The 27,254-nt window shown below is 46.5% G+C and overlaps 1 protein-coding gene across 1 annotated transcript in view; it reads left to right on the top strand.

The window, feature by feature from the left end:
• CEP63 (centrosomal protein 63) overlaps positions 1 to 27,254 on the top strand; it is a 1,157,239-nt gene that overhangs the window by 372,484 nt on the left and 757,501 nt on the right. The window contains exon 7 of the mRNA XM_069618054.1: positions 20,311 to 20,565. Within this exon, the coding sequence (XP_069474155.1) occupies positions 20,311 to 20,565 (255 nt within the window). The remainder of the gene's footprint in view (positions 1 to 20,310; positions 20,566 to 27,254) is intronic.

The following is a 27,254-nucleotide window of genomic DNA, read 5'->3' as shown; positions in this document are numbered from 1 at the left end:
ACCTTTTTAGGGAATTTTGGAGAGGAGATTACATTCAGTGGAGAAGCTATGGTCCCATAGTTCTCAATGAAATTCCTGTAATACCCAGTGAGGCCTAGGAAAGCTCTCACCTGGGTTTGAGTAGTAGGTGTTGTCCAATTTTGCACAGCCTCAATTTTGCTGAGCGAAGGCCTTATTTCTTCACCTCCTACCTCATGCCCAAGGTAGACCACTTTACTTTGACCTATCTGGCATTTACTTGCCTTGATAGTCAAATTGGCCTACTCAAGAGCCTGCAAAACATGCCCTAGGTGGTTCACATGATCCTCCCAGGAGTTGCTGAAGACTGCAATGTCATCCAAGTATGCCATGCAGAAGTCCTCCATCCGAGCTAGAACTTGATTCACCATCCTTTGGAATGTAGCAGGTGCATTTTTTAATCCAAAAGGCATGACCTTAAACTTGTACAAGCCAAATGGGGTTGAAAATGCAGTTTTCTCCTTGGCATGGTCTGTCAAGGCTATTTGCCAATAGCCTGACGTAAGGTCAAATGTGCTGAGGTACTTGGCTGCACCAAGTTTATCCACCAACTCATCTGTCCTTGGCAAAGGGTGGGCATCAGTCTTTGTGACTGCATTAAGACCTCTATAGTCCACACAGAATCTCAAGTCTTTGGATCCTGCCTTTGGTACTAACACAACTGGGTTAGACCATGGACTAGTAGAGGGCTCTATTACTCCGAGATCAAGCATCTTCTTGATCTCCCCTTTGATATGGGTTCTCACATTTTCCGACAGTCTGTATCCTCTGCTTTTGACTGGCAGACAGTCACCAGTGAGTATCTCATGCTGTCCCCAAGGGGTCAAGCCTGGTGAGAGTGAGAACAGGGAGGCAAACTGATTTAACATAGATTTGCACTCCTCTTGTTGCTCAGGTGTCAGATCTGAAGAGAGATTGACTCCTTCAATTTTCTCATCTAAAGGTACACCTCTGAGGAGATCAGGGAGAGATTCACTCTCTTCTTCTCTCTCTGCTGCTGAAGCTAGAAGCAAGGCTCCTACTTCAGGTCTGGAGACGTATGCTTTCAGTCGGTTGGTGTGGAAGACTCTCGGAGCTGTCCTGGGTCTGCCCAGATCCACCAGATAGTTGACCTCCCCAAGTTTTCCCACAGCTTTGAAGGGTCCCATCCATTTGTCTTGCAAAGCCCTCTACCTTGTTCGGAGCATAACAAGAACTAGCTGGTCTTGAGTGAACTCAACCATGTTAGCCTTTTGATCATGCCAATGCTTGACCAAAGCTTGTCCAGCTTTCAGGTTATCACTGGCTTCTGCCATCATGTGTGACATTCTCCTTCGGAGACCTATCACATAGTCAGTCACTCTGACTGGCTTGAGGGGAGGAGCACCTTCCAATCCCTCCTTAATCAGGGCCAACGGGCCTCTGACCGGATGTCATAGAGAGGTTCAAAGGGAGAATAACCTACTCCCTCCTGAGGGACTTCTCTATAAGCAAAGAGAAGGCATGGCAGTAGAAGGTCCCACTTTCTTTTCAGAGGTTCCTCTAAAGCACCTATCATGCTCTTCATGGTTCTGTTAAACCTTTCTACCAACTCATTTGTCTGGGGGTGGTATGCGGTTGAGAACTTGTAAGTAACTCCACAGGTTTTATACATGGCTTTCATGTAGTGGGACATAAAGTTTGACCCCCTGTCGGATATTACTTCCTTAGGAAACCCAACCCTGGTAAAAATACCAAGGAGGGCCTTAGCTACAGCCAGAGCTGAAACAGTCCTCATAGGAATTGCCTCAGGGTACCTAGTAGCATGGTCTACTACAACAAGGATAAACCTGTTGCCTGAGGAGGTTGGGGGATCAAGGGGACCAACAATGTCAATCCCTACCCTCTCAAATGGGACTCCCACAACTGGGAGAGGCACTAAAGGTGCCACATTCATGGAGCCAACCTTACCAGAAGTTTGGCAGGTATGGCAGCTCTTGCAAAACTCATCACTTCCGCCCCCATTTTTGGCCAATAGAAGTAGAGTGAGAGCCTATCCTTGGTCTTCTTGAAACTCAAGTGACCAGCCAAAGGAATCTCGTGGGTTAAGTGCAAGAACTGTTGTCTGTTTTCTTGAGGTACTACCAGGCGCTTGTAGTCTCCAGGTTCAGACTCGGTTCACTGTAGAAGAGGCCATCTTCCCAGTGCAACCTATACTTCCCAGGCTTTTGCCCATCAGCCTGAGCAGCTGCCTGGTGGCGGAGACCCTCCAGAGTTGGAGATTCTCTTTCTCCCTTACGAAAAGCTGCCCTGCTGGGCCCACCTTCTGCCAGTAAAGACTGCAGCTCAGGATGGTCCTCAGGGTCCAGATCTCCAATAAGTTCTTTGCCTCCTACTAGCTCTTCTTCAGAGTCTAGTTCAACCACACAGGGTTGTACCTCCCTCTCAGCCTCAGCTGGAGGTGGAGTTACAGGTGTAACTGTGGACAACCGAGGCGGCTCACCACTTGGGCCAATTAGGACGCAGTGCGACTTGAGTTGCCTGGGCAACTCAGTCCAGGGTGCCTAAATCCGCCTCCACCCTTCCTAAGTACCCCAGACAGAGTGGCACCACTTTGGAGGGCTTCTGTGGAGAAGCCCGCCAAAATGTGAAACAAAGGGCTCGACTTGGGTTGGAGTCACAGAAGAGAACACAAATGCCATTTTAGACCCGACTTTTGGCAAAAAATATCAACCATAGAATTAATAATAATTAAATAAACCAGCGGTATGTTCGAGGCTATCGTAATTAAATAAATAAAGATAGTAGCCTCGAACAATGGGAAAATCCCATAGAAAAATATTCGCGGTTGAATATAAAAAGTAGTATCCACTGCCACCAGCCAAAACTCGATCAGGGGGGACGGAGACGTGCCCCCTCGACTGACAGACCCCGGGGAAATCGAATTGCCCCAGCCAGTACGTCCACAATATGATGGTTTGTACTGGTTCTGTTCAGAATTCAAGACTAGTAAAGTCAATGGTGACTTTACATGCCCTGGGAGACAGTAGTCAGTCGCAGGGTATGGAGTCTATACTGGGGGTCACTAGGACACCCCTGTGTTACTGCACTAAGGGTGCTGTGTAACACACATCACAAAAACACATGAAGCCCTATGGAGTAAAAGACCCCCATAGCCCATTAAACACATCTAGAGTCAAAGAAACACACTCAAATCATGCCCAAGAGTGAGGGTAAATGAGTCTCACTCTTCGCAGGAGAAAAGAATAAACCCCAAAAATCCAGCAAAGCTGCTGGGGGACTCACTAGGTTAGGAAATTCAGCCTAAACAGAGAATTCTCCCTAACACTCTTCCAGCCAGACACTTAGGGGCAAATGAGATCCATCGCCTATGCCAGCAAGGCGCTCACTGCAACCGAATAAAGGTGCTCTCAGATTGAGAGGGAGGCGCTGGCAGTCTTGTGGGGCTGTCGGCACTTCCATATTTACATTCTGGGGAAACCTGTATCTGTGATCACCGATCACAAGCCATTGATTCCCATCCTCTCAGCTTCTTCATCAAAACCACCCCCCAGGATTGAGCGGTGAATGGTAGCTCTCATGGAATACAGAGTCAGACTGAGCTACAGACCAGGAACCCACAACCCGGCAGATTATTTGTCAAGACATACCAGAGGCGGCAGAGATAGGGAGGCGACGGCGACTGTAGACAGTGAGGAGCATGTATCGCTGATAATTGAAGAGATAGCAGGGGCCTCGGGAGAGGACAAATGCTTTCAGCTAATTCAAGAGGCCATTGTGTCAAACACCACGCACAGAGGCAAGGAAACCCAAAGTGAACTGGAACAGCTGTGGCGAGTCCGACTCAAACTCTCAGTGACTGGGGAAGGACTGCTATTACGGGGCCACCAGATAGTAGTTCCGAGAACATTGGTAGGGAGAGTGGTGGAACTAGCCCACTGTGCAGCAAAGACGAAGGCGTGACTACCCCCCAAGGTATGGTTCCCAGGGCTTGAGACAAGGGTTGACGACTTTGTCGGCAGGTGCATCTGGTGCCAACCGGCCGCCCCGGTAAACGAGGAGACCAGCATTGAGTCTATGGCGAGAAGCAATGATCCCTGGGACATGGTGCATGTGGACTTTGGGTCGACAGGGAGAGGAATGTACCTGGTAATGATGGACCACTGGTGAAGATACCCAGAAGTGGAGCTGGTAGAGTCGACATCCTGGGAACAGATTATCCAAGTGGTGGAGAAGGTGTTTGCCACCCATGGGTTCCCACGAGTCATCTGCTCCGACAACGGGCCACCATTTCAGGGAGGAAGTTTCATAGAATTCATGGCAGACTGCGGCATTATGCACAGGAAAGCGACGTCTGGACGGCCAAGGACAAACGGTGAGGCTGAGCGCTTCATGCAAACATTCAAGATATTCTGCACAGCCCAAGGGCAGGGAAGAGAACTGAAGAGAACCCTGTACCAGTTCCTCAGGGAATGCCGGGCCATCCCCCACCAATCCACTGGGTATACCCCCAGCGGAAGCCCTTTTCAACTGGTGCCCGAGAGGGCTCATTCTGGAGACAGAAGGCCGACCGCCAGGCATCATCGGACCAGCGAGTGCACAACGAGAGAGAGAATGCCAGACACCGGCTAAAGACACGGTCCTGGTGAGGAACCGCTGTCTGGATGGAAAGCTGTCCCTCACTTATGAACCTATGGCCATGGGAGTAACCCAGGTAAAAGTGTCCATGGTGACGGCTGCAGATCAGAGAGGGGCGGTGACCAGAAATTCTTGTTTCTTTCAGAAGGTTGAACGGGGGAAGAAGCAGAGCAGATGGGTACACGAGGAGAAGCATCCCCGGCCCAAACTGTGGACAGGGAACAGCCCCCAGAAGATACTGGGGACCCAGAACTTGCACAATGCGACCTGGCAGGAGGGGGAGGAGAGTCAGCGACGCAGGGCCGGTATCCCCGCCGAGAAGGCAGTCAGTGTCCTGTGCGTTTCAAGGACTTACCCATGGACCAGAGTTGAGACGACCAACCTGTGTTTCCCTGTATTGCCCATGTTGGGCACACTGTATGCTGATGTGTTGTTACATATGTGTCTGTCATATTGAGAGCAAGTTATGGCAAACTGTTTTGTTGGTTTTTGTTATGGAAACTGAGGAATGTTCGCTGTCATACATGTGTATTGAATAAAGTGGGTGTACCCGGGCTCGCTAGTGCACGCCGGCAATGCGAATTAAGACCTGTGTCCTGCGTTTCCTTCAAGGTACGGGGGGGCAAGGCCTGGCCACTGTAAAGTTTGCTCATGCCAGTGGGCCGGCGGATGAGATAATATGTGAGGCCCAAGGGAATGGGCCTGGTGGGGAGCGCAATAAACCAGACGCACTCGCATGGTGGAGATCTCGCCCGGAACTGCCTCGCTCGTGGCGGGGCGTACCTTTTATTATTAGCGCCTTATGTCACCGCATTGCGGGACGTAAAGCGTACACAACATTCCTCCTTTTTTCCAACCAATTTCACCAAAACATGTAATGGGATATCATTAGACTAGAACAAACTCAACCAACATGTGCATTCTAGTCCAGCACACATTTCAGTTATTTCCTCTTGAGTAGTTCTACCACTCATAGTCCTTTAACCATTCTGGGGCTCTCAGGCTATTCTTAAGGCATAGTGCCCACATCTAGGGGCCGTCCCTGGACCTGTGTCCTGTTGTGGCTCACCTCTGTTTTCTGGAGATGCCCCCTCCGGTCCATCCAGCAGTTCATCTAGGTCGTACCTCATGGTCGGTTCGCCCTCTAGTTGTTGGTACTCGTCCTCCGGTGGTGAATCTGCTTCCTCCGCGAGCTGCTGGTCCCCATCGGTCCACATTTTCAGCTGCCCCCTCTTGAATCATGATACGTTCCTGGTGATCAGACGTTGCCCTCGTATGGCTGTTACCATGGTTCCCTGTCGTCAAGTTACAGTCCAGGGGACCAAGCCATACTGGATGTCCAGTTTGGTTTTCGAGGGGTTCCGCATCATTAGCACCTGATCTCCGACTTGGTGTCTAGATTCCCTTGCATGCCACCTGATGCTCATGAGTTAATTCGCGGTGATCCTCCTTCGATGGGTTCAGTCGCTGTCGTAGGTGTCTGTGCCCCTGCTTGGGTGATGTGGAATCGATGATGAGTTGATCACTGTCCTGTACATGATGTCTGCCGGCGGTAACCCTGTAGTGCTGTGGGGTGTTACTCGATAGTTCCTTAGAAACCGGTATAGGTCCACCCTCCAGGGGCTGGAGTGTGCCCGGGAAAGGCGTAGTACCTTGTTGAGGGTACGCATGAACCTCTGCGTCGCTTTTGGCTTGTGGTAATGGATGTTCAGATCATCCTGGCACTTTTTCACTTCCGTACCCTGGAAGGGTGGCCCATTGTCACTCCTGATGCTTTGTGGCAGGCCATGGGTGGCGAAGATCTTTTCTAGAGCTGGTATCACCATGTCCCCTGATGTTGATGATACGATTTCCACCTCTGGGTATCTGGAGTGATCGTCGATGGCTACTAGCAGATACGTGCCTTCCTGAACTGTACAGAAGTCAATGCTGATCACGTCCCATCTTGAGGACCCCCGCTCCGCCACTTGGATGGGTTCGGGATTAGGTGGTGCACTGGTGATTTGGCATGGGAGGCATGCCGTTATGAGTTGTTCCACCTTGGTGTTGATGTGCGGGAACCATACTCGGTGTCTGATTCTGGCTTTGGTCCGGACCATGCCTTGGTGGCTTTCGTGGGCCAACGCTATGATTCTGTTTTGTAGACTGGTGGGTATTACTATCCAAGCCCCTCTCAGTATTATTCCTTCCTTAGTGACAGATAGGTCTTGTCGTACCGGGAACATGCCCTTGGATGTCTCTGGCTTCGGGTGTCCGATTGTGCACATTTCAGAGAAAAGACTTCCACTCGCCTGAAACGATGGAGTCCCTGACAAGGGCACAGCAGGGGTCAGCCTGGGTGGCTTCCGCAATGTCCTCAATTCTGATTGCCTTGGGTTTCATCGTGTGGACGACCTGGCAGATGTGTTCCTCCGTTTCCTCTGCCACATTCACTTCTCTTGGTGTGGCGGCCCTTGGGTGTCTGAATAGGAAGTCGGCAGGGTTGCTGGTTCCCGGTTGGTACGTTAGCTCAAATTCGTACTGTTGCAGGTGTAACAGCCACTTCCCTATCCTGGCCGGGGGTGTGCAAAGAGGATCCTGTGAATATGGGGATGAGGGGCTTATGGTCCGTATAGGCCTTGAATTTTCATCCATATAGGTATATGTGAAAATGGTGGCATCCCCACAGTACTGCAATGGCCTCTTTCTCAATGTGAGAGTACCGCTGTTCAGTTGGAGTTAGTGCGCGGGATGCATAGGCGACTGGTTTGGTTTCTCCCGTTTTGAGTGACTTGAACCAGGATCGCCCCGGGGCCGACCGGGCTGGCATCGACATACAGTTCTGTCGATAGTGCAGGGTCGTAGTAGGCCATTGTGGTCTCGGCTGAGAGGGACGTGTTGATCCATTCAAATGCTTCCTGGCAGTCAGGGCTCCAGGCCCATTTCGTGTTGGATTTTGTGAGCTCCCTGAGTGGTTCGGACATTGTTGCCAAGTTGGGTATGAATCTCCCACAGTATGTCGCCATCCCCAGGAAGCTGCGTACCTCCGTGGGTGTGGTTGGGGGAGAGGCTTTGATGTCTGCAACCTTTTGTGGGTTGGCTGACACCCCAGCGCTGTTGAACACGTATCCGAAGAGAAGCGATTTCATCCTTCATGAATTCGCACTTCTCCCTGTGAATGGTCAGCCCTGCGGTCTCCAACCTGCTGAGTACCATCTCGAGGAGCTGCATGTGTTCTTGTCTGTCGCTGGTATGGATGAGAATGTCATTGCTGACATTGAGTACTCCCGGGATGCCCTGTATCACCTCTCGGATGGCCTGCTGGAAAACTTCGGCTGCTGAGGATATACCAAAGCTCAGCCTTTTGTATCAGCGTAGGCCCAGGTGTGTGGAGAAGGTTGTAATGTATCTGGAGTCCTGATGCAGTTTTAATTGATGGTATCCAGTGTTGAGATCCACCTTGGAGAACACTTTCGACCCAGTGAGGTCTGTGATTATTTCGTCCAGTGTGGGGGTGATGTGCCGTTCTCGCTTGATAGTTGCATTGGGGAGTCGCATGTCGATGCAGATCCTCACCTTCCCCAGTTGCTTTGGCTTCTTAGTGACCACCATGGGTGATACCCAGGGTGTCGGCCCGGTTACCTCCTCTATGATTCCTGCTTACTCAAGTTCACGCAGCTCCTTTTTGACTTGGTCCCTCATGTGGAATGGTGTTCTTCTGTGGCGCACTGCTCGGGGCTGGACTGTTTCGTCGATGTGGAGCTTTATAAGTTTTCCTTTTAAGCATTCGATGCCTCTGAGGAGGCCCGGGTATTTTTTGAGGAGGTTTGTGATATCCGTGGGGTCTGTCACGTCACAGATGAAGCATATCAACCCTAGGTCTTCTGTTGCATCTCCACTCTGTAAGCATTCAATGCCTCCGTTGACAACATATACTTTGTATTGTAGCGTTTGGGTGCCTCTGCTGAGAGTTGTCCGAAACCGACCTACAACTGGTAGTGGAGTCTCGCACCCGTAGGCGAACAGGAGCGTGTCTGTTTGTTTTAGGACCGGGTGAGGGGGGCATAGTTTACGTAACATGGTTGCCGGCATGACGTTCACTGATGCCCCAGGGTCGATAGTCATTTGTGTCTCTTGGCCCTGTATGGCCACTAGGAATTTTCGTCTTTGCTTCTTTGTCGACGCTGTGCTTGAGTGCAGAGACCAGGTAGACTTTTCTCCCCCTTCTCAGTTGTCTGCTTTCCGTCTCTTTCGCTATGTCACCGTTGTCATTGCCTTCTTCGTCGGTGGATGTGTTGGCCGTTTTGATGCGGCGAGCGTTGGCCTGTTTCTTTTTCTTCTGGGCACCTGTATCTGGTTGTGGCTGGGGGCGTTGTGCTTGCCCTGACGACCTGCAGACTCTCGCGTAGTGGTCTATCCGGCCACATGCACTGCACGTGGTCCCTTGTGCTGGGCAATTTTGTCTTCCGTGATGCACACCTCCGCACCAACCACATTCAGTCGGCCCTGGAATTCTTGACTGCCACCGAGGTGAGGTGTTTGCGTCATGGGGTCTTCCCTCGGCTGTTGACGGCTGGCAATTTGAGCTATTGTTGCTGTTGTCAGTGTTAGCTGGAGCTTCTGCAGCTTGGTACCCATGTGCGCCGCCCTTGCGTGCGACAGTTCTCTCGGACGCCCGTGTTTGAGGATTCTGGCCAGGGAGATGCCCTTTTTACTCAACACCATTCTGCGTAACTTTTTAGAGTGCATGCTGTTGATGATTTGGCATCTGATTTCTTTTTCGACGTTGTCAAATTCACACGAGAGTGCAAGTTTTCTGAGTCTCGTGTGATAAGTGTTGAGCGTTTCCTCTTCGAGCTGGATGGTGGTGCAGAAAATGAAAGCCTCGTAGTCCGGGTTTAGTTGTGGCATGAATTGTGCTGTGAGAGCGTCCTTCGCCAGCTGGTAGATGTCTGAGCCATCACCGATTACAAGTGAGTTAAAAATGTGCAGGACGTCGTCACCTACGTTGAGTAGGAGGTATGACCTCATTTTCCTGGGCGTAGTGACGTCTTTGCAGTCCATTGCCATTTCAAATTTCTGGATCCACAACAGCCAGAGGGGGCCCACTGAGAAAGGGTCAGTATATGGGTCGAAAGGTCCAAACGCCATTGTTGTTCCTCCCTGCGGTCGCGGGTGTGGTGTGGCGGGTGACAGTGTCGCTGCAATTCTCAATGGCGTGCCAGGCCTGGGAGTGGATAGGCCGGACGCCATGTAGCACTGATGTGTGGGCTGTCACAGACGGCGTGCAATGAGAATCACCTCACCTTAGATGGTTAGTTGCAGGCAGAGTGTCCATTTGTCCAATGGCCTTCCACCGTTGCTGCTTGTGCTGTCTGGACAGCCTGAAAGGTCTGTAAGCAGGCTCCAGGCCTGTGGTGACATATGGCATGCAAAGTTTCCCATGTGCTAGTATGTTAATTACCAAGTAGCTAATGCAGCATGCCAGAGAAGAGACTTGGAGAAAAAGGAAAAAAATGTGTTCATTTTTTTCCGGTGGGGGTTGGGCCCCCCAATGTGTGTCCAAAAATGTGCCGTGTCGAGGGCTTATTTGATGATTTATGGCTCGTATGCGCGGTTTTTTACAGTTCGTTCCTCGTCGCCAGTGTAAAGTTTGCTCATGGCGGTGGGCCGGCAGATGAGAGAATATGTGAGGCCCCAGGGAATGGGCATGGCGGGGAGCGCAATAAATCAGACGCACTCCCGTGGTGGAGATCTCGTCTGGAACTGCCTCGCTCGTGGCGGGTTGGGCCTTTTATTATTAGCGCCTTATGTCACCGCGTTGCGGGAAGTAAGTCGTACACACCAGCCACAGGGGTACTGGGGCAAACCACCAACATCACAACATTCGCCAATGCCTTGTTTGAATGTCTTAAGACCTCCATCATAATGTACGAACCACATTGGAGGTAACCAAACTATTCTCGAAGAAAATGCTGATAAACACTGTTCTCCAGCACCCTGAGTAACGCATTGGCGATAGTCTGGTTGGTCTCAAAAAGCCTGCTTGTGCGGAATCTACCCACTAAATTAGCACTTCACTTTCTGGCTCTCTTTTGCATCACAAAGTGTCTGCTCCAACAGTGGTCCGTGTACACTTGGCCACAGTCAGGCATACATCCCATCTTCCATGTCTTGTTGCTGAAGCTCTACCTCCTGGATCGATTTGACCAGCAGTTTCCTAGGCGTCCGCATTTAAAAATTGCCGGGGAGGAGGAGTACGAAGTGAACAAAATCTATGTTGCCCACTTACCGGCAGGGCGGTTGTATTTTTTGGGTGGACTTAAAAGGATACTTGCCTTGTGATCACCTTCGAGCCAGTCGCTCATGTACATGGTCCTCGCCTTGTTAGGGGCATAGTGTAACACATGCCGCAGCATGGCACTTACCTGATAACTGGTGGCTCCTACTTCAGTGGTGTGTATCCATGTGCCTCCGTCAGTGGAGCTTCGGTTGTTTATCCACCATCGCGCCATGGTTCCTGAATGGAGAATCCGTGCGGGACCCGTGGCGAGGATCCGGGCATGCGGACTGAGCTCTATTTGCTAATGTGGCCTCACTCCCATTGTGGCACCTACAAAGCGTGCTAGACCGGCCTTAACCTCCTGTTTCAACTCGTCCTTGCTTCACGGGTGAGTGATGCTCTTTTCTGTTTTGATTCCTGATTTTTTCTTTTCTTATGTTCAATTCTGTGTTCCTCCCTGCCTTCACTCTGCCCCTGCCCTTGCCTATTTTGTTTTATTTTTTTTATTGTATTTGGTAAAATTACAAACCTTTAAAATTTAGAGAAGAAAATAACATATATAAGATCACAACATTTAACTCATAATACAGCAAATCTCAACAAAATTCATTTCAAGCATAATCTAAAAAGTGACAGATACATCATTAAAAGCAATCATAATCAAATTAATTAATAATATTGTCAATTTAGACACATTCAATCCTGATTCCAGGTCTCAACATAAGGAGTTGATTTCCTTTAATTTAGTATCTAGTATACCTAGCGGCATAATCAATTTAATTGTCAGCTTAGGGCTATTGCCCCATATACACTGCGACCATAGAGACAATCTAGACATTAAGGAGTGCGAATTAAGATAAGTCCCAAAAATATAACATTTTAAATACTCAAAATATTCACAAAAAATAACCAGATGTTGGAGGGATTCAATCGGATTTTCATTTTGGCAAAATCTACAAACATTTGCTTAGGATAATTCTTTGAATCTTCCCCATTGGACCAATCTTTCATCAGTTTGAAATTGGTTCAACCTAAAGCGAAGATGAAGATTGCGTCCCAATGAGGAGGGAAACTGTATAATATCACTGGGATAAGTTCCCCATTTCCTTCGAATCAGGGCATATTCATGGTACGAATTGTACATGCCAATTTGATCCGACTGACAGCACCAATAATAGATTTGCATTTTCCTTTTACAGCTTGGTAGCTTCAATATTAGATCTTCCTTGGAAATCGCCCTAAGTGCCAAGATAGAATTCATTTTTTCGGCAAAGGCAATTAGCGAAGAAGGGTACCCTAGAGATAGCTGTTTATTCAAATCTTCATATAGGGAATTAGAGGTAGGATTTAAGATCTTACCATAGTTACCAAGCATCTTCCAGTGCCATTTCACAGATAAGGGAAGAAGCCCCAACTCGTGTCTAACAATGTCATTGGGAATTGATAGTGCCAGTCCCAGCACTTGTTTCCATATACAACCCTGCAAAGAATCAAGCACATCTGATATTTCATACACACACATGCCAAGGAAATAAAGAATACAAGGTTCAACTTTTAACAAGTAAAATTGTAGGACAGGTAATAGAGAGAAGCAACAATATTTCCTTATAATGATTCTCATCTGTGATATTAAGGGCCTAGTTTTTACATGCAGTTTATTCTTCCACCAATACAGAGAATACTGGTCAGACAAAATATAACCAAGGTATTTACTGGATTTTTCTTTTTTAATGGAGATCCCGTCCAAATTCCACGTAAATCGGCATGTCTTTTTTTTTCCATCCGCAAAAACAACTATGTTTGACTTTAGCTGATTCACCTTTAAGTTATGAGCGGCAACAAATTGTGAGAAAGAATTCAACTTATTTTGAAGCCTATGGGGGGGGTCTTGTCAAACAATAAAAGGTCATCAGCAAAGCCTACATAGTTGAGTTTAATCTGTCCCAGTTTGACCGGGAAGGTAATTGCATCGGCCCAGCAGTTTTCGATTTCACAGATATATAGATTAAATAATACCACTGCAAAGGTACAGCCTTGTTTAAGCCCGATTGCAGACAGTATTAAATCTGTGAGAGCACCTACCCTGTTTAATCTTACTCTATAAAAGGTTGATGTATGTAAGGTGTCAATAAGCGACACCAAATAAGGCGCAAAGCCCATATGCAGCATTTTTTCCCACAATATTTCTCTCGCAACAGAGTCAAAATCTGCACTCATGTCGAGAGCAGCCATATATACAGGACCTGTATGGTTGTGTTTAGTATTCCACTGAATGTGGGATACTAAGGTGGCATTAAGGGAGCAGCTCATATAACGGCGAAAGCCAGTTTGATATTTAGAAAGGGTAGCATTGGCTTGCATATATTCTAAGAGCTCTTCCAAAATGAGATGGCAAAAAACTTTGGAGGAGGCATCTGTCAGGGCTATAGGTCTAAAATTGTTTGGATCATTTATAGGCCCCTTCTTATAAATGGGTATAATGGTGGCCGTGCACCACGTTCTAGGTAGTGTTTGGGTGGAAAATACTATATCGATTTTATATTTTATGATTTTTGCCCATAATTGTACATCGGATTTAACAAGGCAAGCTGGTAGTCCATCAGGGCCAACTGCTCTAGATGCCTTCAGTTTCATAATTGCTCTAGCAATATCATTGAGAGACCAAGGAGATCTAGCTAGCCATATAAGGTCAGGTTGTTTTATCATGGTAAAATTAATAGGCATTTTGTATTTTAGGGTGATATAGCTTACTTACCCATTCAGATGCAGCAATTGCGTTTTCATTTACACTCGCATTTTCCCCATTAATGGATCTTAGGATTGCCCAGATGTTACGAGTGTCGCTTTTCAGTAAAAGATGCATCATATTTTGATTATCATTTAAGTATAAATTAAATTTAACACTTTTAAGTGAATTTTTATAGGTCTGAAGAATTCTCTTTTTATGGTAACAATACAGTTCCCAATCCAAGTTTAATCTTGCTAAGTTTCTCAATCCTGCATTTTTTAGTTTCTTTAAATTAAAAATCTGTAGGTTGAAACTGTGTTTGTGTTTTAAAGATGTTAATAGAAACCCTCTTTGTGGCCAAGGCAAATAAGTGAAAATTGATTCTGTTTGTTAGAAAGGCATCCATATATGAAGGATCGTTGGTTATCGTTAACATCTTATTCGTTAAGGTGGAGTCATATTTGATCCTGCAAATAAGCTGATAACGCATGGAGGCCGACCATCTAACAGACAATCCAGGTCTATCTATTTCCACCATTTAGAGTATTGGGTTAGGATTATAACCCCAATCATCAAAATGAACTTTCAGTATAATTGCACGGTGATCCCCAAAGACTAAATCTTCAATAATAACAGGGTCCCTAATTCTAAAGAGGGAAGTAGACGGAAAGAAATGGTCGATGTGCGACGATAACCCCGCTCATGACCAAGTATATGGGGCAACTGTATCTCGCACATCTACCACCTGAATGTCCCTATTTATAAAGAAATTCACCCATTCTTTCCATTTCTGATTGTAGGGGCAGAAGGGTGCAGTTTGTTACCCAAACTCTGCCTATTATATAAACAGGAAGATTTAAAGTCGCCTCCCACCAAAACCCCTACCTGTGAATGTCGAACCAAGGCGCCCTCTAAAATAGAATCAATTGTGCCTTCAAGCTGATTATATGTGGTAACCACCTTGTTCCAATACACACATGGGATCAATAGGGGTTTAACATGTACCAAATTAGACGTCATCTCGACTGCTAATACAGAGGCGTCCTTGTATATCAGTTTTGAAACTAGTTTACAAGAGTTTTTAATCAAGATAGCGAGGCCACCTGAGGGCCTCCCCATCACCCCTCTATCAGCAGGTTACGAATAGCACATAAATCCTTCTACATTAAAATGTATCATATGCATTGTCTCCTGCAATAAAATAAAATCTGGATAAATAGTGGTTTCAACTGTATCCCACCAACGCTGAAAATGTGCCAATCCACAGCTATTCCATGAACGACACATAAAATGAAACTCATTATTGTGTTGGTTAGGGGGGTAGTACAGTAATTGGGACAACTGCATTGGTGGGTGCATTGTTCGGACCATTCAGGCCATTCAAAGCTACTGCTAAAGCTAGAATTTGTTTGATCATGTCTTCATTGACATGAAGTGATGCACCCATCACAGAGCTAGGTTGGTCATTAGGCGGGCTTAACAACAGACTTCTCAAGAAATATCTTAGCCTCTAGATCATTTTGAAACAGACGAGGCGTTAATCCTACATATTCAAAGTTATCCCTCTGCTCTCAAACCATTTTCATAATAAGCTTGGAATGGAAACCACATATCATCCTGTTGTTATGGTTCGTTGTTAATTTCACCCAGTCAATGTCATCAGAGCAGAGAGTTCTTAAAAATGGAATAGATTGAAAGGCTTTTAACAGGAAAGATCGATTTAAGTTGGATTTGCTAAGCCGGTCAAGTGGCACAGCGTGTAGAGCGCTCGCTTTGACATCCGTGCAGAGCCTGTTAACGCAGGTTCGAATCCCGGCGGGGCCAAACTCAGCCTTTCATCCTACCGAGGTCGATAAATGAGCACCACACACTGTGAGTAATAATAAGCAGCGCTCAGATACCTGAGGGTTCGTAGCGCTATATAAATGCCTAATTATTATTAATATTATTATTATTTACCTTAGGATTGCTCTCCCATCCCAAAATGAGTGGTGTCTCTGAGGTAATTATATTTTCTCGAATTTCATTGGGATTCACATCAACAGTCTGAACATAATTTCCCACCTCTTTTCCATGAGCTTGATTAAAACAAGCTTGTTTGGGCACCTCTTGTGCAACTTTTGATGTAATCCCATCATTTATAACAATTGAATTAGTAGGTGTGACTTTATTAGTTGCACTATTTGGGTCAGTATGTATACTAGATACAGATTGTTGTCCAACTTTGACTTGTGATGGAATCTCATTGTTAGCACTTGGCGCACTAGGTATGGCGTTCTTAGGAGCACTAGTTAGGATCGTATTTGTGGTAAATACAGATAATTGTTCATCTTTACCCAGTATCCCCAGCATCCAGGGCTCGCCATTATCATTTTGGACATAAGGAGCAACCTTATTGGAGAGGTGCTCCTCCAGTCCCTTGTTTTGCTTTTTCGTAGAAGTGCTCTTATGACCCATGGGGTAAAATTGGGAAAGAGTGGATTGGAGGCTACCAACTACAAAACCAGATGGAAAAGATATTGTTTTTATTTAGTTTTTGCTGATATCATTTTACTTAATCGAATTATCTACCATCGGTCCAGGTTCTTTCTTTTTTATAGTAATGTTTTTTTGGGCCCTTAAGGCATCCATTTTGTCGTCTGACTTAAGGTCTAAAAGTACCCTTGATTCTTCATTTAATTGTGATAAATCTATTACCACATCATCAACATGGATGGCAGAAGATGGTTGAGATGGAGGCTCATATGAATTATTTGCTGCCTTCTTAGCTAATTTTTTCTTTAGACAGTTGGCTTTAGCTCTTCTTTTCTGAGCTCTTCCCGCAAGCCTTTTTTCTCTGCAGTGTGAGCACAACTGTGGATTTTGCTTCAGAATTCATTTCAATTTGATCACATACCTGGGGATCGTCTACTATTGGACAATCATCAGTAAGATCCATCAGATCTATTGAGGGCGAGGGGCTATCAGGTCCCTCCTGTCTTATGGTCATCTCATGAACAAGTGCAACAACCAATCCCATAGGTCTTGAAGACCCATAACATTCTTTCATTTCTTGAATATCATGTTCAATTTGTTGAATTGAACTAAACATATTACCGAATGCCCCACTGTCAAAAGGCATATAGTGAGTCTGACAGTGAACGGCTAGCATCACCTTGGGGGCAGTAACCTCAGCGAAAGTAATCTTTTCAGTATCCATCCCACCCGAGTCAACATGGTATTGAGTATAATTATCAACCATGACTTTATCTTTTTTGGGCTTCGCAGATAGTGCAGCCACAGCATCACACGTGAACAGTAACCCCTCAATCCGGTTAGTCACAAGTTCTCAGATTACTGCCCTCAAGGTGCCTATCTCTTAATGTGAGCATTCATATCCTTTTATCTACTAGGTCCAAGATTCTTGCTATTACTAGACAATCAGTAATCATCGACGGTCCCTCCAATATGTCTGTTTTTTCAACAGGTTATGACAGCTCCTTGTCTTTATGATTTATACTCAAATGAAACTCCTGAATATCCAGATTCATTCGAGCATCAGTGACCGCTTGGGGGCAAGACATCTTGGGTGAACTCATCGTCAGTTTCTCTACCACATAATCAGGAGGGGGATCCAACTCCCACAATTCAGCTGTCGTATCAGTTTCCTGTAATTTCAGATGGGGCAAATATGCCTTAGGTTTTCTTAATGGGGGATTGGTAAGCATAAATACACCTTCACGACCTACAATCCGAAGATTTCCTGGTGTCGAATGGCCGAGTGACAACCGTACTCTCTTCCCCAATTCGGCTTCTATTGTAGGTCCCATCATAGAGCAGTCTATGGTATCATCCAGCTGGTACTTAGTTGCTATATCAGGCATGCCATTTAAAGTCTGCACACAAAATTCCACGTCTTGGTCCTCAAATGTTATATCTGAAGGCAGGATAATCATTCAAGTCCTTTACTGCAAATTTAGTTACAGGTAAGCATGATTCACAGCTGAATTTTGGTGTATGGATAATAGCAGTTGTCATTTCTTTTCCCTTGGGACAATTCCCATTTCATTCATGACCTCGTCCCTATCATCCATAGGCAGGCTTTTCTCTTTACTGTGGGATTCACCCGCTACCCCACCTACCGATATAGATGGCAACATTGCATCAACCTCAGATGTGGACTTAACAGCCACATTAATAGGAGGCAACGGCGTGGGGCATTGTGGGTCATTGAGTTTTCTCCCACTCCTGAGGCCATTAACCATGTTAGAAAATAAGAAGGAATAGGCTGTCTCAGGAAAATAAATTCAGCCACTCATTTGTAAATAAGGCCAGCCAAAAAAAGACTTGCACAATTCGGGCGTAAAAAACCAGCACAACGCCAATATGCACTTTTCAAATTTCGAATAGTCAAAACAAATTGTATAAACAAGAGCTACTAAAAATCCCCTTATAGCAACAACACATTTACCAATAGAGATTAGTTCAGATGGAGAGGCCCCGCGCGCCAGCCGCACAGCCGCACTTGGAAAGCACTTCGGATGCGTACTCGCGATGCGTGTGCACCAGTGCTTATGACGTGGTGTGCTGTAGCTGGAGGCCGGCTGGAGGCGGACTGGGGGCGGGCAGGGAGGCGGAGCTAAAAGAATAAAGAATGAGTTTACTCGCACTGAATGAGATTTGCAAAAGAGAAGCACAAGGCAACGCTGGAAAGCTGCGACCCTGGAAGTGTAATAGTTCAAGGAGTTCACAGAGGTCAAAGAGTGTAAATTCCAATTTACTTGTTGAAGTTGGAGAGGCACTAATCAGCTATGTTGCTGTAACGCTGTTACGGCAGCTTCAGAACTTCTGCTTGCCGATGGCGTTGGTTGTTGGGGATTATCCGTACATACAAAAACAATGGCGAGCTGAAGTAGGAGCAAGCAGGGGTCCCAGTCAAACAGCCACACTTGGTAAGCACTTTGGATGCGCGCCTTGCCAATTCTTGCCTATTCTTGGGTGCATCCCTGCTGATTCAGCATCCAGTGTCTAGCATATCCTGGGGTGCCTTCCTGCCCTCAGCAGCTCTGAATGCCATACTTGACAGCAGCTAGACACGCTTCTTGACAAAAGTATCCATTTGTTTTACAAGATTTTTATGAATGTTATTTTGTGTAGTTACCATAAATTATACCTAGCTCGTAGCGTACAGAACTAATATTAATGGGCACGGGTCCATCATGTATCCTCTTCCTCTCCCCAGCTACCACTTAACCAGTGCCAACCCAGGCATACTTCTATGTAGCTCCAACACTTGCCACCGACACTTCGGTCAGCTGGCTTGGCAAACCCAGTACCTTCCCTCAATACTGGGTTTGTTTCTTACAATCTAGTCTAGTGAAGGCCTCCACAATACTAGGAGCCCTTTAGCACCTCCCAAGTCTAACACGCAATCACTCCTCATCTAATTACATCTCATACCATGCATTGTCGGTTCTAGATATTGCCATCACCATAAAACTCTGCTCTGTGACAAGCTATACTCTCGTTTCCTTCACTCATGCTTACCAAACATATATCCCTACTTCGACAACCATAATCCACTCATCCCAATTGTTTTTCCCTTCTGATGGGTCATACTATTGTTTAATTTCTTTTTCCTATCACCTTATCTGCAACCCCTCCCCTTCCTTTCCACAGACTAAGGTCTGGCAACACACTGACAGGGACATAATATGCCACCCTTCAGACAAGGCCTGGCGTTGCAAGACCACTATGGTGGTGATGGGTGCAGTGTTAATAGTGGATAACATTACTTATGAATGCTGGCTTCCATGATCTCAAGAAGCCTCTGTTCTGCAAACAATTCAAGTCTTCTAAAAACATCTGTATCCATTTTTCCTATATACTCTTTGGTCCTTTTTTGTGAATTTGTAATATTTAAGCTAGGTGCTAGGCCTCTGTATCTTTTCTGTGTTTTTTTTTTTAGCAACTGGTTATACAGTGTTCACTGATAAAGTCGCCTAGGAAATGGCTACCTTCCCAAAAATGCACCCTCGGTAAAATCAAACACTTTATCCAAATATTCTACGATTGGAGTTTGTATATAAAATTATACCCCTCCTAGATAATTAGGGTAAGTATTTTAGGGGTCAGGAAAAAAAAGAACCTACCTGGCGACTTTTTCCAAGCGACATTATCACATGGAACCGGTTACACATATTGCATGTATGTTTTTAATGCTCTCATTATTAGTCTCCTAAAATATGTGAATTTATTTTTGACGGTATAAGGCATAGTCTACATTATGTTTGTGTGTGGAATTGCAGGGCCATCTTCCTACCTTGATTAGTCTTCAGACAACATTTTGACAAATAGAGCACCGTGATCGGAGATGATGGCGGGAAGCATTTATGGTAGGGGGGGAGTTTATTGCTAGCATGATATGAAATAGACAAAATCTATGAAAGTATAATGGATATTTGTGTATGTGGGAATATTATAACCTTCGAAAATCTTTGTAATTATTCCTCTTGAGCAGCTTACCTAATGTCTTTGACGCCCACAACTGTTAGGCCTTTCTCATTGATATCTGGATTAAATGGCACATTACAATCACCACTTGTCTACTAGCCTTAGTTGGGCACCTTTTATGTTTTGTTTGAAATGGCCAAATTGAAGAAAAATACTTACATGTGTGTATGCTATGTCTGTGATTTAACCTCAGCAACAGTCGCAGAAGTATCTGTCCCAGCTTAGCAGCCAGAAGCAGAGGCATGAGCAGTTGGAGGTTTCCAGCCAGTCTGAGATCCAGCACCTGAACACCCAGCTGCAAAGGGCCAACGACACCATCTGCTCTAGGGACATGGAGATTGAACGGCTACAAATTAGGCTGGAGGAACTATCTGGAGCCAATCGCATGCTTAAAGAAGAGCAGCTGCAGGCTCAAGATGAGCTGCAACATTCTCGCAAACATCTAGAGGTAAGGCAGTGGAATGATGGCAAGCCCCTTATATTCCTCTCTCGTGTATTGAAGTATTTTAAGTGTTAAATCTTGTATTTTCTTCTAATTATGCACAGCCACAGGTGTGACCCAAAACAAAGAAGGGTAGTGGAGACAGCAATTTGAGCCCGTTGTCTTAGAACTTAGATTTCTTAGTTTACAGACACATGCCATATATATCACCCTGAAAGTGCAATTGTAAGTAAACAGATATAGAAAAAAGTGCATGCTGTCTGATAGCGCTCGGACCCTTATAGAATGAACAATCCACACTCTATCCAAAAGGACATGCTAATAAATTAACGTATTTGAAGAAACCCTCCAGATTGCTATATTAAAAATCATGTTTTGGATAGGGTGTAGATTGTTAATTCTGGTAAGGGTCGGAGTGCTATTAGACAGCATGCACTTTTTTTCTATAATTGTCTAAAGTAGAAGGTTAGGGGTAACTTCGCATGCTTTAATTGCTGCTAATGACCTCCATTTGAGTTTAGGGGACTATCGCATCCGTGCATTGGTTACACCCCTTTGATCTGTAACCTGTAAGTGAACGGAGCTTAATTTAGCACATTACAGGAATCAAGCAAGGAAGTTATGTCTAGAAATGGATTTCTAGCAAGAGATCTGAAGTATGCCATCTCAGGTTTGATTATCCCATCCAGTGTTGTTTTTTCTTTGCATTTAGTTATTTTATTTATAAATTGGAGCCTGCGAGTTCCAGAATCTGCAGATAAAAAGCATGCTTGAATGAAGTGGTCATGCCAGACTGGGGAAACTTAATTCCAAGTCATGGTTTATGTAATGCAGTTAGAATAGTTGTAAATGTTTGTTTGCACTGCGCTTTCCATACAATGTATATTTCCATACAGTGGTTAATCGTAGGACCCAGGAGATGACGGATACTGGGCACCAGGAAATATAGAAAGCTGAATACATTGCCCGCTACTGACACTTGATTCTGCTCGGAGATAGTTAGATGCAAACAAGGGGGTCAGAATGTCTTTTTTCAAGATGTAACGGGGTGAAGCAGGTTTTAGCGGGTCATTGCAGAGGCCGGCTCAAGTTGTGTAAGAATTGGGGTTTAGGTCCTTTCGGGGGAAGTATGCCGTTTCCTAACGTTAGGGTTGAGGATTGGGAGGGGGGGGTGGGAGGTGAACCGAGAGAATGTGGTTTGGAGTGGGAGTTAAGGGGAGTGGGGAGCTCAAAGTGTAGGAAGTGTTGTATGCAGGGGACTGGCAAGGAGCTGTTTCAAACTGGTGGCCGGATATTACTCTGGGTACAAATGCCGCCATATGTCCTGTAACCCATAAACTTCCAGCATTTCCAGGACCTCCCCATGTGCTCGCTTAGGCACCTCTCTCGTTCAGAATCCGCCCACATGTTGAAATCACCCACAATATTATGTGGCTCGAGGCTTTGAGCATTATCTTTGGGAGAGTTTTCAGCAGGAATCTCTGTTGCCCCATATTTGGGCAGTAGATTGTCACAAATGTGAACTGCAGCTTGTTTATGGACCTCGAGATCAATAGGGCCCGTCCCTCTACATCCGCCCAAACCTTTGTGGCCTCCATTCTTATCCCCTTGCTTAAAAGGATTCCAACCCTGGCCTTTGTTAGGGGGCCTGACCCCCAATATTCCTGGCCCAGTGCCCTGCCCGGGACCCTCCGTTCTTCCCCTTGTGCATACTTGTTCTCCTGCATGAACTGGACATCAAAGCCACCTCTACGCACCTCCCTAGCCACCAGTGACCTCTTAGTGGGGGCCTTCATACCCTTCACATTCAGCGTCCTAACCCTCAGGAGGCCTCCCCCTTATTTCCCTGGATGACAGCCATCCTCCCATTTTCCTTCTCTTGCCTCCCTTTAGGGCTCTAGACAGCCTGCTCACATAATTCCACCCTTTTTCCTCTAGTAAACACCACTTTGAGAAGACCCGTGTACCACCCCCTTCAAAACTAGCCCCACCCTGCCCACCTTTTAACCCGCCTCGGTGCCCGAATCCCCCTGGTTACCATCACCAGAGTAAGATCTGGCCACCAGTTTGAACCAGCTCCTTGCCGGTCCCCTGCATACAACACCTCCTACACTTTGAGCTCCCCACTCCCCTTAACTCCCACTCCAAACCACATTCTCTCGGTTCACCTCCCACCACCCCCCCAATCCTCAACCCTAACGTTAGGGAACGGCATACTTCCCCCGAAAGGACCTAAACCCCAATTCTTACACAACTTGAGCCGGCCTCTGCAATGACCCGCTAAAACCTGCTTCACCCCGTTACATCGTGAAAAAAGACATTCTGACCTCTTGTTTGCATCTAACTATCTCCGAGCAGAATCAAGTGTCAGTAGCGGGCAATGTATTCAGCTTTCTATATTTCCTGGCGCCCAGTATCCGTCATCTCCTGGGTCCCATGATTAACCACTGCCTGTCCCCCGGCCTGGTCTTCATGTTTCCTGTGACTTTCTGAATGTCTTCCTCTGTCGTATTTGTGGCCATCAAATTCGAAGGAACTGGAGAACGGGAACCCCCACCTGTAACTCAATCCTTTATCGTTCAACCATTTGGTCAGGGGAGAACACATTCTCCGCTTTGTTAACGTCAGGGTGGACAGGTCTTGGAAGATCGTCTCTCTAGATGCGCCATACATAACCGGACCTTTCGCCTTTGCCTTTTCCAATATTTTCATTTTGTCACTGTAGTTGTGGAACTTGGCAAAAACAGTCCTCAGTCCTCCCCTTGTGGTAGTCATTGTTGTGCCTTATTCTGCCGACCTCTCTGGGAGGTGGAAGATCTGCGCTTTCTTTGCCCGTGGTATTCTCTATTGCGCTGCAGGATTGGTAATTGCGCTTGTAGCCCTGAGAATAATATCTGGATCTACTGTATCCCTTGTGTCCCTGGGGCCTGAGAATCTTGCGTTACCTGAGACTCTGCGAAAGGACCTCCTGTTTTGCAGGGTAGTGAGAGATCTAGTCGTATCTGAGTCCGCCTTCATAGCTTTAAGGGCTTCATAGATATTCTCCCTGCATAGATTTTCCCCTTCGCATGGCATAGCGATAACATTGTGCTGTACTTCTTGGCGAAAGTCTGCGTAGCATAGCGTCGCGTCTCGGGACTACCCCATTGCTAATCTACTTAAGACAGTTTCAGCCTGGTCTAGAGCTATGTTGATGCTGTGATTCAAGGCTTCTTCTCCTTCTCGCACCAACAGCATAGCCTCCTTTCTCTGCTGTTCTGGCAGATGTTCCAACAAAGGGGCCAAACGGTTTCACTTCTCTTGATCATATTGAGCGACTATAGCCAGAGCATTGGCTGCTTTTACAGTTGTTGCTCCAATGGTGAGAACCTTCTTTCCAAAGGCAACCATTTTTCTATTGTAGTTATCTGGAGGAGTGGCACACTTATGCTGTGTTCTAGCCTTACGGCTTGCTGCAACCGAGACCACTGACTCTGGAGCCGGTTGTGAAGTGAGACATTTGGGAGTGGAATCTGGAGCTTTAAACTTCTTTTCCAATCTTCCTTTCACTGCAGGCGCTGTAAAGGGATGTTTCATGGTATGGAGGCCCTCCTGCCACACATGATCCAGAATGGGTATGGAAAATACTTCTTTTCTATCTTTTACCTATATGATCGAAGAGGAAACAATCCTTTTTCACTTCAACCGGAATTATGCCAAACTCCTGGAATACTTTCGACATCCTGGAGTGAAAAGCTCCAATATCATCCGGGAGCGAAGGCTGAGCGGGCTACCTGGGGCATCTTGGTCTGGATCTGTGTCCCATGTGTCGGCTCTGCTTCGAGAGGAGGAGGCGGTGGAAGTTGTATGCCTCGGATCAGTGTCCTGGTCCGTGTCAACCAATTCACCCTCTTGTTCGTTCCTTCGTGGGCTAAATGTACGTGGAGGTTTAGGAGGAGTTTGCATCCTAGAGCGTGTGCCCTGGTCTCGAGAGGGGTAAGTTGCATCCCTTCGTTGAGGGGTAACATGTGGATCTCCATAAGGGTGGATAGTTGGAGCTTGAGGAAGAGGAAGTCTGCCGTCAAGCTGACCTAGTAGAGACTGCAGTGTGGAAAGGACATGCAGGGAAAGCAGGGATTGAGGGCTTAGAAGGGGATATTGCATTTGTATACATCCTATACCTGTCAATATTGAAGGTAGAGCAGGTGCCTGAGATCTTAGAGCCATGTCTACCACTGTCACCAGTTACCGAATGGGAGCAGCAGATTTTCCTTCTTCAGGATCCGATTCAAACACCCCTTGGCATTCAGATGGCAGAGGCTCGAAATCCGACGTGATCTTGTGCTGCAGAATGTTTTCTGGCATGACAACTGGGTATTCCATAGGGGACATTCCCAGAGAAGCCTGGTTGTGCTGTATCGCGGCCTCAGATGGGGTTTTTAATATACCCTTCCAATTCTGAAACTTCCAACCTGGTGGTCGATAGATGCATCAGCTTTTCAGCAGAGGTTTCTAAGCGCAGAGCCGGGGATCAAACCTGTTATGCTCCGTGTCGTCTTGCTTCCAAGGCATGCACATTGCCCCTGAGCTATCCTCCCGAGATGAGCCCTAGATGAGCCGTAGACCCTGACAAAATTTCTGTCGTGGTCGTTGACGTCGTTGATGGTGTTGACAGCGGCTTTGATGACAATTTGGTTGTTGACTGGTATCTTGATGATGACTCGTGGCCGGAGGAAGACCTCTGCGATTCTGATGATGAGTATTGTTTTTTGCTGCTCGTCGAGGTAGATGTTTTCAACGACGAGGTTGAGGAGGATGTCGTAGCTGGTCTGTTTTCGTGTTTGTCTGTTGATGAAGGAGATTTCCGGTATGAGTCTGCAGATTTTGAGGATGGGTGCAAGTCCTTTTCTCTTGTTTTGTCCGAAGGCAACTTCGACAAAGTGCTCTTGGAAGGGTGTTTAGACCCTGTATGGGACTTTTCAGCACTGGACAGAGGTCTCTTTACCGGCAAACAGTGTTTGGGCTTATCGTGGCCCGAAGACGATTTTGCCTCATCTGTCTTCTGCTTTTTAGCCACCGGCTCCTCGTACCTGGACCTCTGTCATGACGGGGACCTCTTGTCAGAGGCAGTGGTTGCTCTCCCACTCCGTGGCGAGCCAACCTCGGATAGGCCCCTTCATTGAGCCAGCAGATAAGGTGTTGGTTCCTGTCCCTAAGGGTCTTCTGGGAGAAACCTTGGCAGATGTTGCATCCGTCAGCCGAATGGTTCGGGTACAGACAGTAAAGGCACTCTGTGTGCCTGTCCCCCTCATAAGCATTCTTTAGGCCGCAGGTCTCACATGGCCTAAAAAAGGACTTCTTTGGTCCTGAAGTTTCCATGAAGGAACTGGAAATCAATATATTTCGACGTTAGAAGAACCGAAAGTTGAAATTTGAAGAAAAAAGATTTTCTTGTAGAATAATTTTCTCTCAGAAGAGAAACGTGAGGAATCCCAACAGCTCGGAAGACGCTTGAAATCTGAGGGGAAGCTGCTGGGGCGGAGCTAAACACTCGACGTCCCATTGTTGCTGCCAAAATCGCCCAAAACGATGTCAATGGGACATTCAAGTTGTCAAAGTTTTTCCATAGGAAAATTACTAAATCAATGTTACTGGGGTTTCCCAGCCTGATGACAGGGAATATTCACATCATGTGAATCTATGAAAGATCCAATGCTCTAGAAGAAGACTTTGCTCCTCATATCTCGTCAAGGGGCAACACAGTCTGTGCTCTGATCCAGGTCATAACTCATCCTCGACAAGCCATGGCTCAACGTGTTTCCTCTTCAGTTTCCATTTCAGATTCTGGCCATTTGCCTGGTGAAGAATCCTGGCTACGTTGGCGCACACACTGTGTATGTCGAGAGATTTCTGCCGCCTCTGTCTCCAGGTAGTGTAGCGCTCTAGCCTTTTCTCTACAGGTTGAATGGTCGTCCTGTGTGAGGGTATATTCTGCCCATCTATCGCAGTGCCCATCAGCAATTTCTTCCCGAGGTCTTCAGCAGGCACTTCCTCTTAAGGACCTTCATTGGAAGACCGGTTCTTCAATAACTTCCAGAAGCTCATGCACTGTAGGCCAGTGAGACAATATTTGAAATCCCTCATGAAGGAAATGTTCATCTCCTCTCCTCAGAGTTCCTCAGTCTGGGACAACAGCGGCACCGTCGCCTCCTTCACTGTCAGTAGACACATGTGCCCAGTCCATGGACTCCTCCAAACCCCCCTGTTCTGAAGGAAATCCCATCTCCATTACCTTCGCACCCTCCTAGCCCGCCAGACGATGGCGATCGGATGATCAGGATGATACTTTGCAGGACGGTGAGAAGGTGCCCATGTTATTCAAACTCTTCCGTGACAGGGTACACGGCCTGATGGAATACATGGGGATTCCAGTTCTGGAGACTCCACATATGGACCAAGGAATTCCCTCTTATGTTCTGTCTAGGAAAGCCACAGACAGGTCAGGTATATAATTACAGCCAGATATGGGGGCGTGGGCCTTGAAATAGTGGACATGAGGCACACAGGTCCCTTCCGGCAGACAAGCTGTGTTAAGGGCCATTCTCCCGCTCATTCTATGATCGTAACACAGCAACACTCGTTGGAAAGAAACAATCTTCATCTGCTTCTTCATCCTCACAGAACCTTCTGAAGCAGTAACAGCAGCAGCCAATTTG

The sequence above is a fragment of the Ambystoma mexicanum genome, chromosome 10 (assembly GCF_040938575.1).
Source record: "Ambystoma mexicanum isolate Mex_15411 chromosome 10, UKY_AmexF1_1, whole genome shotgun sequence".
In the NCBI taxonomy this organism is placed as follows: Eukaryota; Metazoa; Chordata; class Amphibia; order Caudata; family Ambystomatidae; genus Ambystoma; species Ambystoma mexicanum.
The sequence above is the reverse complement of the archived record's forward strand: the minus strand, read 5'-3'. Positions and strand labels throughout refer to the sequence as shown.